Source organism: Pelodiscus sinensis, chromosome 3, assembly GCF_052426305.1.
Source record: "Pelodiscus sinensis isolate ZL-2025 chromosome 3, ASM5242630v1, whole genome shotgun sequence".
NCBI classification, from domain to species: Eukaryota; Metazoa; Chordata; order Testudines; family Trionychidae; genus Pelodiscus; species Pelodiscus sinensis.
The window spans coordinates 120655273-120668686 of record NC_143054.1 but is presented as its reverse complement, the minus strand read 5'-3'; the positions used below and the strand labels follow the sequence as shown (position 1 = coordinate 120668686).

At 40.9% G+C, this 13414-nt stretch overlaps 1 protein-coding gene across 3 annotated transcripts in view; it reads left to right on the top strand.

Annotated features, from left to right (window-relative positions):
* Positions 1-13414, top strand: part of RPS6KA2 (ribosomal protein S6 kinase A2) — a 330666-nt gene that overhangs the window by 297281 nt on the left and 19971 nt on the right. For all 3 annotated transcript variants that reach the window (XM_075924624.2, XM_006134512.5, XM_089777328.1), the window contains one exon: positions 13029-13118. In XM_075924624.2, coding sequence (XP_075780739.2) covers positions 13029-13118 — 90 coding nt within the window. The remainder of the gene's footprint in view (positions 1-13028; positions 13119-13414) is intronic.

The following is a 13414-nucleotide window of genomic DNA, read 5'->3' as shown; positions in this document are numbered from 1 at the left end:
ATATTTTCTTTGTTTAAAATATTTTGGTATTGTTGGCAGTAAGCATGAAAAAAAAAGCTCAAAGGGTTAGATCCCTTTAGGTACTACTAAGAGCCTCGAAAGCCCTGCTCAGCTGTCACTTAACTGTGCCTAAAGCCCCTTGGCAACTAAATGTCCATTGTTGAAGTCCTCTAGGAATCTAATCTCCACCTTAGTCTAGGTGCCTACATCACAGTGGTTCCCCCCACTTATGAGGTCCAAATCCAGGAGATGTGCACAGAGCGCACCTAACCCCACACAAGAAGGCTAGAGGAAGTGGAGGCAGCCTTGCCCTTACAGTAGCCCAGTGATTAGAGCACTCACCCAAGTTGTAAGAAAACCAGGTTTCATTCCCCCCTCTGCCTGATGGGGAGCTGGGATTTGAACTGGAGCCTACTCCCTCCCTAGAGAGTGCCCTGACCTGAAGAATGTTGCAGGAGAGGCCTCTTAGTCTTTCCTGCTGAAGTGGTTCTACTTTGTATTAATAATTAAATGGTCTTTGCTATAGGAGGGAAAAAACCTCCCATGAGTGCCCCAGTCACCAGGCTGCGGAGTCAGTCTCATTCTTTCTCTCACCCAGTGTTAGCACTTCAGAGACTGTTCACCCCCAGGACAGTGGTATCGGCAGCAAAGGGGCTAGGTACACATCATTTGGTGGAATTACTGCAGGAAGATATGAATAATGTCACTGAGGGTATGTCTAGACTACATTCTGTTTTTGAAAGAGGATATGAAAATTCCACGGGAATTTGCATATCTTCTTCTGATCGCTTTTTCAAAAGCGGGTCTTTCAAAAGTGAAAGTAGTCTGGATGCGGAGTTTTTTCGGGGGGGGGGGAACCCTTTCAAAAAAAGTGTAAACCTCCTTTTTTTAGGAAGAGCTGTTTTTTTCAAAAAAAGGGGTTTTTCCCGAAAAAAAATGCATCCAGACTATTTCATTTTCGAAAGACTCACTTTTGAAAAAGCAATCGGAAGAAGATATGCAAATTCTGCAGGAATTCCTGCAGAATTTGCATATCCTCTTTCGAAAACAGAACATAGTCTAGACGTGCCCTGTGTGAATAACCTCTGCCAGTTGCCCAGAGAACACAACACACCATGCTGCACAGTCCCTGCTGGGACTTATTTACTATTTCTATGCAGGAGAATAGATTCTCCATATACAGGAAACCCCCGACTTCCGACCACCCGAGTTACAAAAATGGTTTTAAGTGCAGGGGGTTGTAAGTGCAGAAGGGACCGAAAACCCCCGACTTACATCCTTGGCCCGCATTTACGAGAGGCCCGGCACCTATCCTAAATGTGGGTTTGAGTTACGATGCCCCCGACTAGCGACGCTTCCCTGGGAACCAATCGCGTTGCAAGTCGGGGGCCGCCTGTATTGAGTCAGAGTACAGAGACAGACTGGCTACGTCTACACTGGCCCCTTTTCCGGAAGGGGCATGTAAATTTCACCAGTCGTCGTAGGGAAATCCGCGGGGGATTTAAATATCCCCCGCGGCATTTAAATAAAAATGTCCGCCGCTTTTTTCCGGCTTTTAAAAAGCCGGAAAAGAGCGTCTACACTGGCCCCGATCCTCCGGAAAAAGTGCCCTTTTCCGGAGGGTCTTATTCCTACTTTGATTTAAATATCCCCCGCGGATTTCCCTACGACGACTGGTGAAATTTACATGCCCCTTCCGGAAAAGGGGCCAGTGTAGACGTAGCCACTTAGTCAGTCAGAGGTGAAAATCCACCCAATAAAAAGAACCACCCCTTCCTAATCCAGAAACAGTAAATATTTGTTAAAATGTATGACATTTCTCCCTTTTCTCATTCTTGTTCATCTGAGTTCTCAGTCCTTATCATAAAGCTAGCTGGGGCTGTATTTACAAAGGTAGTTAGGCACCTAAACATGCAAAAAGGAGCTTAGAGGGATTTATAAAAAGCACATAAGCATCTTAGGCACCTATTTTCCATTGGTTTTAAACAGGAGTTAGGCACCTAACTCACTTGGGGAAGCTGGGTTTGTCTAGGTGGAGGAGTATTACTATGCACTAACTTCAGTATGACCTGCCTCTACGATAATTTTATAAGGCATATTAACTGAATTTCAGTTAGACATAGTTCTTGTCTGGCAAGCTGGGGTGTGACTGCTGTGCAATATGAATTCCCTAGCGTACTTTGATCCGCTCCCATTTGAAAGCAGGGTAGCTCAAAGCACATTAACTGAACCTAGCACTCAATGTCTACGTGAACACTGCTGACGCACATTAAGAGTTTGTCAATGTGGAATAGATTTACACTCCAGCTTGACAAAAGCTAAATGATCATGTAGGCAATCCCAAAAGTTACTGGTTGCCTAACTCACTTCTAAAAATGAGAATTAAGGGCTTTTAAAATTTTTCCCCGGGTCTTTTTCTGAGGTCACTTCCAAGTTAACAAAGAATTAAAACTAAAATGGTTGCTAGAGGTTCATTGTTTGGTGTGTAGTTTGGCAGTATCAATACAGGTTATCATGGGACTAGAAGGAACTTCAAGAAGTCATCAAGTCCAGTCCCCTGCACTCATGGGAGGCATGAGGTATTTGTCTAATCTGCTTCTAAAAATCTCCAGTGATTGAGATTCCACAACCTCCCTAGGCAATTGATTCTATTACTTAACCACCCTAAGAGGAAGCTTTTCCTAATGTCCAACCTAAACCTCCCTTGCCGCAATTTAACCCCATTGCTTCTAGTCCTATCCTCAGAGATTATGAAGAAAATGTTTTCTCCCTCCTCCTTACACCAAAATTTTAGGTATTTGAAAACTGTTATCACATCCCCTCTGTCTTCTCTTTTCCAGACTTAAAGCCAATTATTTCAGTCTTGCCTAATTAGGAGAGGTTTTCTAGATCTTGAATAATTTTTGTTGCTCTTCTCTGGACTTTGTCCACATCTTTGTCTGGACTCTTCCACTTTGTCCACATCTGTCCTGAAATGTGGCACCCAGAATGGACACAATATTTCAGATGAGGCCTAATCAGCACAGATTAGAGCCAAAGAATGACTTGTGTGCTGCTTAAAACAGTCCTGTTGATACATCCCAGAATAATGTTTGCTTTTTTGACTGCTGACTCTCATTTAGCTTGTGGTGTGCTCTAGACCTAGATCTCTTTCCAAAGAACTCTTTGCTAGCAGTCAGTTCCCCTTTTGTACATGTGCAACGGATTGTTCCTTCCTAAGTGGAGTATTTTGAATTTTTCCTTATTGAACTTCTTCCTATTTACCTCAGATCATTTCTGTAGTTTGAGACCATTTCTCCAATATGTCACTGACTTCTCAGAGATCCCTGGGAGGGCATAGGGACAAGGGAAACGATTTGGAAAAATGAAAGCATCTCTCATTTTATAGATGTCTGCTCAGGCTCAGAGTCTTCAAATACTGAATACATTTGCAAAGGCAGGTATAGCAGATGTCCAGGGATTTTAAACAGAAAGAGGGATTGGTTTTGTGGAGCATATTTGTAAGGATTATATTGGTGTCATGTCAAGGAGTAAAATAGACTGACCTGATTTTCATTAAATTAACTCAGCATTTAGAGAAATTAAGTCAATTAAGTAAAGAAAAATGCTTGGGTGGCATGGCGTGGGGGTGATATTGTACTAAAGGAAAAAGAAAGGCAGTTGGTATGAAATCCCCAAAACAGATTCAGAGCTTTATTTCAGGGAAGAAAGGAAACCGTCCACAAGAGAAGGGAGCAGCAAATCAGACACTTGAAAACACTGCAGAGACTTGATACAAATTAGAACTCTTGGAGAAAATTTTTTTTTGTTTACATACTGTTGCTGATTTTCAGCTTTGATTCTTGCATGCACATAGCAATGAAGATATGGTGCTAGATGCAGAGATAACTGTCCAGGGCTGAAATGAGGCTGCAGAGGATCGCGCTGGTTTAAGGGAGTGCTCTGAACTACATTGGCTGGTGCTAGGCCACAGGGGCTGTTTCTCCTGTAGAGAACAGCCAGATGGGAGTAAGTGCTGCAGCCATAACCCTTCTGCCCCAACATGCCATCTTCACCAGAAGCTGCAAATAGAGACTAGTTTTATAGCACAGGCCCTTCTCTAGATAAAATGACACTCATTTCAAGTTTGTAACACTGGTAATTAGTAAGTATCCTGTGGATGCAGCCACTTCTGTTTACTTTGATATAGGCTGATTTGGGAGAAAGGTGCATTTTGCTTAAGCTGTACAGATACAATACAAATAGAGAGGCAGTGTCTACAAGCCATCAAGACATAAATGTTGTTAACCCAATAGAATGACATGTTATTATTGCAGGGTCTTTGTGATCAGTACCCCCAAATACATGTATGTGCGTGCAGTGATCTAGTGAAGAAAGCCCAAATAATATATAATTAACCTTCTCCTCCCTTCCATTAATGTTCATAGTAGTAGCCTGGTGATTTTCAGATGCTTGACCTGAGTAGGCATGAAAGCATATTAGTCTGAAAGCTAGACAGTACTCAATAAAATGTAGATCACTGCACAATATTCTTCTTATAACCTGCAGCTATATCAAGAGTTTATTACTAAGTGCAGAAAGCTGTGAATAACTACCAAGATAAATTTAGCCTTCTAACACTGTCTGGTAGGCTGCTGCATTTATTTAGTATTCTTTCTGAGGAAAAAAGAATGTGTATAGTTATTTACTGAAGCAGAAAAAGGGAAAAAAAATCTGCCTAGTTGTCTTCAAGTCTGATTGATTGTTGAGGTCTCTGTATTATTGGGACTGCCTTTATGTGTATCTGGCTACAAGGCATCTACCACACATGGAAAAAATTGACCGCTAGGAAGCATAACGAGAATTTCAGTGGAAAAAAAATCTCAGGCTTGTTGTATCTTTTCACTAGGCCAATCTTGCCTGCTCCTAGAAGCAAGTGACTACACATAGCCCCACTGATTTCAAAAGGCCTCTGAACAGAATCCAAGATCTATCTGTGTTCTTAGCTTGCAAGATCAAGGCAATTTTAAGAAATTTTTTCAAATTTAACACTAAAACAGGCTTCACAGTAAGTTAATCAAATCTAGCATGCAGCATAACTGTGTAGTATCAAAGGTAATTTATTCCAAACGCCAAGCAGTGACAAAAATTTTGGGATTTGGTTCTGTATTTCCATCCTAGGGGACTTTAATATAGACAAGTTTAAGTGCTGCCAACAGTTCACAAGAGCCCCATCTTTAAATTCTGACACCCCGCTGGAAAGAAGTTTAGAATGATTTCCTTGTCTCCAATGTAATCTCACTGTCTGTGTGCTAATTGCACCCTTCCAGAGATTACTTATGAAAAGGAAATCTTTTGCCTTAGATCTTTAGAATGGTCCAAAACACATCAAATAACAGGTATGTGCCAATATTTCCAAGGAGAATAAATCCCCTGCTCTCTCCAGCCCCCTCCCCCCCCCCCTTTGGACTATAATGCAATGAAAGTGATCTGTATATATCTCAGGAGGAAAACATGAAAATTTGAACATTCTTAGCAAAAAGCAAGTTAACATAAATCTGTCTCCATCCTTTATTATGATTATGAAAAAGCACTTTCATTGAAACAGGAAACTATATTAATACATTTCATTCTCTCTCACACAGACACACATACATACACACACACTTCTGCAAGCAGATTCTATTATAGTACATAGGGTTTATCACACTCAATTAACTAATTAATGAGTATTAGTGCTGCTTTACATAGCCTCAGTGTGACCGTAACTGGAACAATTTATGCAGTTCTTGTCTCCCAATTTTAAAGAGGAATACACAAATACTTCTTGAAAAGTAGGGCCCATGTGCAAATCCAGAATCTTCCACAAAGGGCGAGAAACTCAGTCCAAATCTGTTCCAGTATGGAGCTTTTTGAATGGCATCATATGCTCTACTTATGCTGTTGCTATTCTACCAACCTAAGCATCCTTTGATTGATATATACTTTTTACTGAACCATTAGACCTTAGGATTTTTGGTGTCTCAGAAAAGAATGACAATAGAAATACTGCATTTTTTCTGTTTTCTGGAGTTGAAAAGCTATGTCTTTTTGAGGAGTGCTCAAGGATGAGGCTATTGGTGGGGGGGAGGAGGACTAAATGAATCCTTTCCACTGGTCTTCAGAGCTGAGGACATGACCTTAGACATTTTTTTGAGTGACAAATCTGAGGAACTGGCCCAGATTGAGGTTTTGGAACAAACTGATAACCTAACAGTAATAAGTCACCAGGACCAGATTGCTTTCATCTAAAAGTTCTGAAGGAATTCAGATGTGCAATTGCTAGTTAGACTTACTAATTATACTTTGTTACCTAGCGTTTAAATTAGCTTCTGTACCAAGTGACTGGAATATAGCTCATGTGACACCAATTTTTACAAAAGATTCCAGAGGTGATCCTGGCAACTGCAGACCAGTAAGTCTAACTTCAGAACAGGGCAAACTGATTGAAACTAAAGTAAAAAACAAAATTGTCAGATATACAGATGAACATGATTTGTTGGGGGAAGAGCCAACATGTTTTTTGTAAAAGGAAATCAGGCCTCACTAATCTACTAGAGTTATTTGGGGGAGGGGGATCAACAGGCATGTGGACAAGGGGAATCCAATGGATAGAGGGTACTTAGATTTCCAGAAAGTCTTTGACAAAGTACCTCACCAAAGGCTCTTCAGTAAAGTAATCTGTCAGGGGTTAGTAACTGATTAAAAGACAGCAAACAAAGGGTAGGAATCAATGGTCAGTTTTCAGAATGAGAGAGGTAACTAGTGGTGTCCTCCAGAGGTCTGTACTGGGACTAATTCTATTCAACATAATCATAAATGATCTGGAGAAAGGAGTAATCAGTGAGATGGCAAAATTTGCAGAGGATTCAAAATTGCTCAAGAAAGTTAAGGCCTGAGCAGACTGTGAAGTGCTTCAAAAAGATCTCACAAAACTTGGTGACTGGGTAACAAAGTGGCTCATGAAATTCAACGCTGATAAATGCAAAGCAGTCCATATTCAAAAACATAATCCCAACTATGCCTATAAAGATTGAACTCTGCTACTTTAAGAATTTTCTCATATCAAAACAACTTAACATCTATAGGGCTTTATAAAGGAAGGTAAGTATTATTCCCCAGTCTACAGATGGGAAAACTGAGCCTAAGAGCAGTACTGAGGTTACTGAGCAGGACCATGATAGAACAAGCTATGGAGCCCAGGTCTCCTGATTCCAGCTCCCAAGCTCTCCCCATTTGAAGCTCCCAGACTGAACAGTCTCTCTCTATAAAATATCCTTTCCCAGGGCACAAGGAGAGGGTCTCTGTGAATTAATTCATATTTGTACATTGCTTGGAAAATAGAAACCACCAAACTAGGGCTAAGTCATAGGGCTGTCATTGCAGGCTAAAATTGTAAACACTGAGTCAGCAAGTAGTGGAAATAATGTTCTGTGTTCAGAGAGCTTTATACTCCACCCACACATCTTGTCTGATGGCCATGTTTTTGTTTTTGCTGCTAATTAAATCTGTTTTAAAGATACTCATTCCACTATTTTTCTGAAAGGTTTAACCAAGAGGTGGGTGAACCCCCTGAAATGAATCAAACCTAGTAAAAGAGCAAATTGTTTCCCTCTCATCCCACCCCAAGCCACAGAACTATTAGACTTGGATTAGTTCTCCTCTGAGATATCTTAAATGTAATATTATACCATGTCCTTTTAAATAATGTGAGCACATCTGACATGATTTTCACCCAGCCTGAGTAACTTGAAATACAAAGGAACCAAAATGAAACAAATGCTTGACATAAATAGGACTTATTTTTAGAAGAAAATATGATTGAAAGGGAAACCAGCAGCACAGGACTGCAAGGTTCTATCGTTGTCACTTCTCTTTGAATTTAATATTATAGATGAACATTTTAAAATTTCAGCACACACAGTTACACCTTTTTTGTTCAAAACTGGTGTTTAGCCTGTCTGCAGTTAAAGGAACAAGTATATCAGAGTGTCATGAATGTGCCATAGATGTGAGGTATAAAATAGTCTGTTAAAAAAACATGGAATTAATTGTTTCTGTATTCCTAATTTAAAGCACTTACAAATAATATTATGATACGGATACATACAACCGTATTAAATGTTATTTAACCCATGCTACCACCCCAACCAAGCTTCTTAAAAGGTCTTCAAAGCACATTATACAACATAAAGCAGCTTCATGAAGTGACGACCTGAATATTTTCCTACTTCCCCTATGCTTTCTCTGCACTGCTGGCATCTTTTCCCTGGTGCTAATCAAAGGGAGATATTTTTGGTCCCTCCTTCCATGCTCTGTTAATGATTTCAGTGCTGTATAATGCACCTGTCACACTCCCTGGGAATCTGGTACATCTCTGTGCAAGTGCAAGTTTCAGTGGGAATGTCTGCATTTGAAAGAGTCTTGCCATAATTGATGGTATCAGTACAGCTGGTGTTAAATCACGGTGCCACCCCCAGAAACGTTTAGTTAGATTTCTCTCAAGAAGTAAGAGTGGCAGAACTGGCTACCATTTGTTTATCTAAAATTTAAAGTTCTGATCTTGTAAACCCTCCATAGATAGAACTCCTATTTGACAAGTAAGGACCGACAAGCCCATGCAAGTTCTATGTGCTGAAATTATATGACTGTTAATTAGAATTGTGATTTTTTTTTCTTTCTTGGCCTTGCTTGCTAACCTAGATAAAGTAGGAAGATTCAGTATCATCCTTTAGTTTTAAAATGTCATGAAACTTGTTCCCTAAACTTGTCCTGGAAGGAAATATACCAGTCTTCAGCTAGCCAGTTAAATATATGAAGGTTGTATTAGTCAAGGAGCAAGAGATGTTCTACACCATCTGCACTGAACCCATTCTCTTGAAGAAATGCTTTATTCAGAATTAAGACACATGAGTTTTTCATCAACCCCTGATCATTTAGCACAGAGACAAATCTATTAAGAATGGCTGAGGCTCACTTTCTTACATTTCTGAAGTACAATAGTTAACCCTTTGTGGTTTTTAGCTCTGATTTCCAAAAGCACCACAGAGCATTTAGTATGTTCTCAGTTAAACTACTGATACACTGTGTAACTTTCTGGCTTGGTGGTGTTTACCACAAAAGCCACAGAGAAATAACACTAGAGGCACATTTTCACATTATTCCAAACCCCAGCACCGGAAAGAGACAATAGGAGTCTCTTACTTTAACACTGGTGCGTGTTCTCACAAGTGTTTTCTAGAGTTCAGTTCAAAATGAAGGTCCTTAATGAAAAAAGTTCATCCCCTACATACAGAGTAGAAATGGCTCATGGGATTTCATATGGGGAGAGATTGAGAAAGACCAGACTCTCACTGTGTAAGAAATATGGTCTCAAAGGAAATGCAAAATGATCAGGATGAGTGTTGATCTCTCTTAGCAGAGGAAAAGTCTAAGGCAGGAGTGGGAAAACTTTTTGGGTAGGTGACTGCTGACCCACAGAAAAAAAATAGTTGGGCGGTTACACATCACACCCGTGAGAAGCAAAAACAAAAAATCCTCACTGACATGGCCCCCAACTGAGAGAGAAAAACACTCCCCACATTTCCCTCCCCTACCAGAACCTATGGGGGAGTCCAGGCTAATAGATTTTGTGTGCTGCAGCCCCATGGTACGGAAGCAGGTGGGGCTGGAGCACCAGACTCCCCAATGCTGGGGGGCTCTGAGCCTTGGAGGCCAGATCCAGGCAAGCCAGAGGCCGCATCCTGCCCCCGGGACTGAGGTTCCCCATCCCTGGTCTAAGGGATCGTCTACGTAGCCAGAGCCGGGTTTAAAGTGGATTAAGTCAAATTAATCTGATTTGAAAAGGTGTACACATGACAACTTCCACATTTATCTTTAACTCAGAAGTCTTATTTCAAATTTAACTAACTTTCCTGCAGAGCAAACTCGTCTGGGTCCATTGTGTGCCCACAGCATTGCTGCTTATGGATTTAGCAGTCCTCCAATAGCAGTCCAACTTTGCTTTGCAGGTGACCATCACCGACTCAGCTGTATACTTGCATGCCCTCGTATGCTTTGGGGTCAAGTTGAGTAGATGCCCTGTCCCCCGTTTAAAAGCTGGCAAAAGGACCAGATTTTGCCCATTTATTCCTGAAACTGAGTATGCCATTATAACTCCAGAAGCCTTGCAACCTTCCTTGAGTGGCGGTTTGAAGCTGCACTGAGAACTTTGTATCCCATTACCTTCTGGAGAGAATCATCAGTGCAGAACATTTTTAAGCCAGCTTCCATAATAAAGATCTGTTCATTGACATTCTCTTAGCATGGGGGTTCATGACCAGAATGCCAACTGGTGCTGGATTTTAAAAAATGAACAGCGCAGGGTGACCTATACTAAAACCAAGGATGCCAGGAAGAAATCCAGCAGAAGACACATAATTTTTGATGAGCTGGACTTGATTTTTCACAAATCCATGTCCCCAGAACCAAGGAATGTTATGGGGTGCTGCCTACTCTCTTCCCCACCATAAACATGGCCAGCTGTCACTGAGAAACTACCAAGAAGAGATCACCCACGAAAGCTAGGATTCCGCTAGGACTCAAGACCCAGATGCTGGCCAAGTAGAAGGACGGCCCAATTCCTGCCATTTAGCAACTCTGAATGAGACTGAGGAGTCTGATTCTAGGGAGGGATTATTAAATTATACTGTCATGCTACCTTTTATGCCAGGTGTCCCTCGCTGCAACCATTGTATACAGATGTAAGCTAGAAGCTTATCTGAGTCTGAGGTACCACTTCCCTTGGCCCATATTGTTCATTTGACTTTCCCATGCATATTTCTAAAACTGGCCTGTCTAATGCTAAAGCCCCAGCTAGTGATTGGTTTTAGGCCCACACCACACAAGGCATATGCCTTTCTACCTATGTTCCTTTCCCCTTGCCTCATCTGTCCAGCCTGGTGAATGCCCCGCCTTGCAATATTGTTCACCAGCTCAAAAGGAGGTAGAATTAGACCTGGACAGTGTATGCACATACAAGAAGTGTACTACATGATAGTATGGTAGCTTTACTGTAGAGATAGCAAAGCTCTTAATGGCTTTTTACAGGCTTACATAGAAAAAGGCTGGTAAAAAGTGAATGCTTCAGGCAATCAGTGCGCAGGACCCTACCTATCCGTCACTCCCCTTTCACCATGTCTGCAAGGGAGATAAAGCCTAAAGGGATATAGAAAGGGTTACTATCCACTCATCCTCAGCTATCCACCAGCTGTACCTCGAATACCTTTCTATATCAAACTTACTGATTAATCGGGACATTATGTCTCTGGGATCCCACATGTTAGCATTCAATAAGGATAGCCACAGTCTTTCTGAGCACTGTCTAGGTTCCCCTACATTAGATGAATAATACAATTCTAAGCAGAAGTTTCTAATAGGATTTTTCCATGCTGCTTGTTTTTTTTAAAAAATTTCTCTCTGCATTTACTTAAATGTGCACTTCACTGCTGGCCCACACGGCAATAGTTGACATAATTAAAATGCCTGAACCAACTGTTACGTAATCAAATCACTGGTATATCCTCAGAAGTGTACCTCCTTGCACTGATCTTCACAATAAATGAAAATGTATGCCACAGTTGATGTGCACTAATTTGTATCATTGTTAAGAAAGTTAATATTTGTAAGAAGTTTTTAGTTGAAGAAATTGTGTTATTTATACCAGGTACTAGTTCTCAGAACTACATCTATCAAAAGTCCGAAGTCTTAAGAACCAAAAATTTTAAAGTTATGAGTTTGGAAAAAGTACATGATATTTTCACAGAGTCCTGTTATTCAAAAGTGCATCTGGTGATTTCCCAGGACTTTTCAGAAGGGAAAAACAAGTCTTGTCTTTTGGCCTGAATTTCTCATGGCCAGAATTTTTTTAAAATAAGGCTTGTAGTGGAGTAGATCTTGCAACATTAGTTAGAGTTACAGCTGATGTTCCACTGTAAAGCTAATTTCCTCCAGTCTTTTTTTAATTTTTCATATTTGTCATTTACATATAAGCTAGGAAGAACCAATTAACATTCAGCACTGAAAGCAATGCTCTCTGGTGAGCAAGTGACCAAGCCCCTTTGACATCTCAAGTGTAGCAGGGAGAAATATTGATGAGAAATAAATGCTGTCTTAGCAGCAGGTTCTGTTTGCAGGGGTGGCATTTAAGCAGTAGGTATAATGTTTTCCTTAGACCTGCTGTCTACAGAGGCAAACTGTTTGTGCTAGTGGACAGTGCAATACATGGTGATGCTTTCCTCTAGAATGGAGGGCCACGCTCAGCCCCCAGCAGGGCCACTGATGGGAGGGGGGCAAAGAGGGCAGTTGCTCTGGGGCCTGGCACTTGAAAAGGGTCTGGGGCTCTAGACCTTTAAATCGCTGGCATACCACCGGGAGCTCTGTCCAGGAAACACTGAGGGCTGGCTGCACTTGGCCCCACCCCTTCCAGGGAACCTCAAGCTGAGCATCTACCACCATGTTGCCTAGGGCCTGGTGACATCTATCCCTGCTCTGGCCCATGGACACTCTCTAGTTCAATATGGTGGTGTGACACACAGAGAATAATGAATACAACAGGGCACAACTCAGGTCCATTATATCTCCTTTATGACTGTGAACGTCTTCTATAGGTTAATCAGCAATGAAGACCATAGCTGTCAAGCAATTCCTATGTATCAAGCAAGGAGGAAGCAAATGCAGGCAGCTGGTATTTATTTTTTGAGGACACTGTTCAAGTAATTCATATTCAATTGACACCACTCAGACTCACAATTGTGGGTAACAGTTGCTGGCATAAAAAAGAGGCTGAGTATTGTGCCCTCTGTTTTTGGGCAAATTGCATTTGTGGTTCTTAGTACTGCAGAACATTTGCTGTCCTATCCTAGAACAATGATTATGGGAAGACTATTAAACGTTAGTACATTTCAATTAGACATAGTTGTGTTTGGTGATGTTAGCAGATGTCTGACTGGTCTGTTTCTCATTTACTCTAGATAATTGATAAAAGCAAACGAGACCCCTCTGAAGAAATTGAGATTCTCTTGAGGTACGGGCAACATCCAAACATCATTACTCTGAAAGATGTGAGTAGTCTATGAGCTCTTTCAACAATTCTCCTTTTGATATCAAGCATACCTGCTCTGTAACTGACAAACTGTTTTAAATTTTCAGTCATTTTAATTTTAAAATGAGAGCCATTTGACTCCCAGAAAAAAAAATGTTCATTGAAAGATTGTTAGACACAAAAATGACAAGATTAGCAAACCACATAGTGAACAAATCCAGTTTGACCAAGTAGTTAAAAGCATACATGAAAGGACCCATAAAGCTAGATACAATAGAAATAAATTTGATTTTTAAAAGACTTTTCATAGTAAAA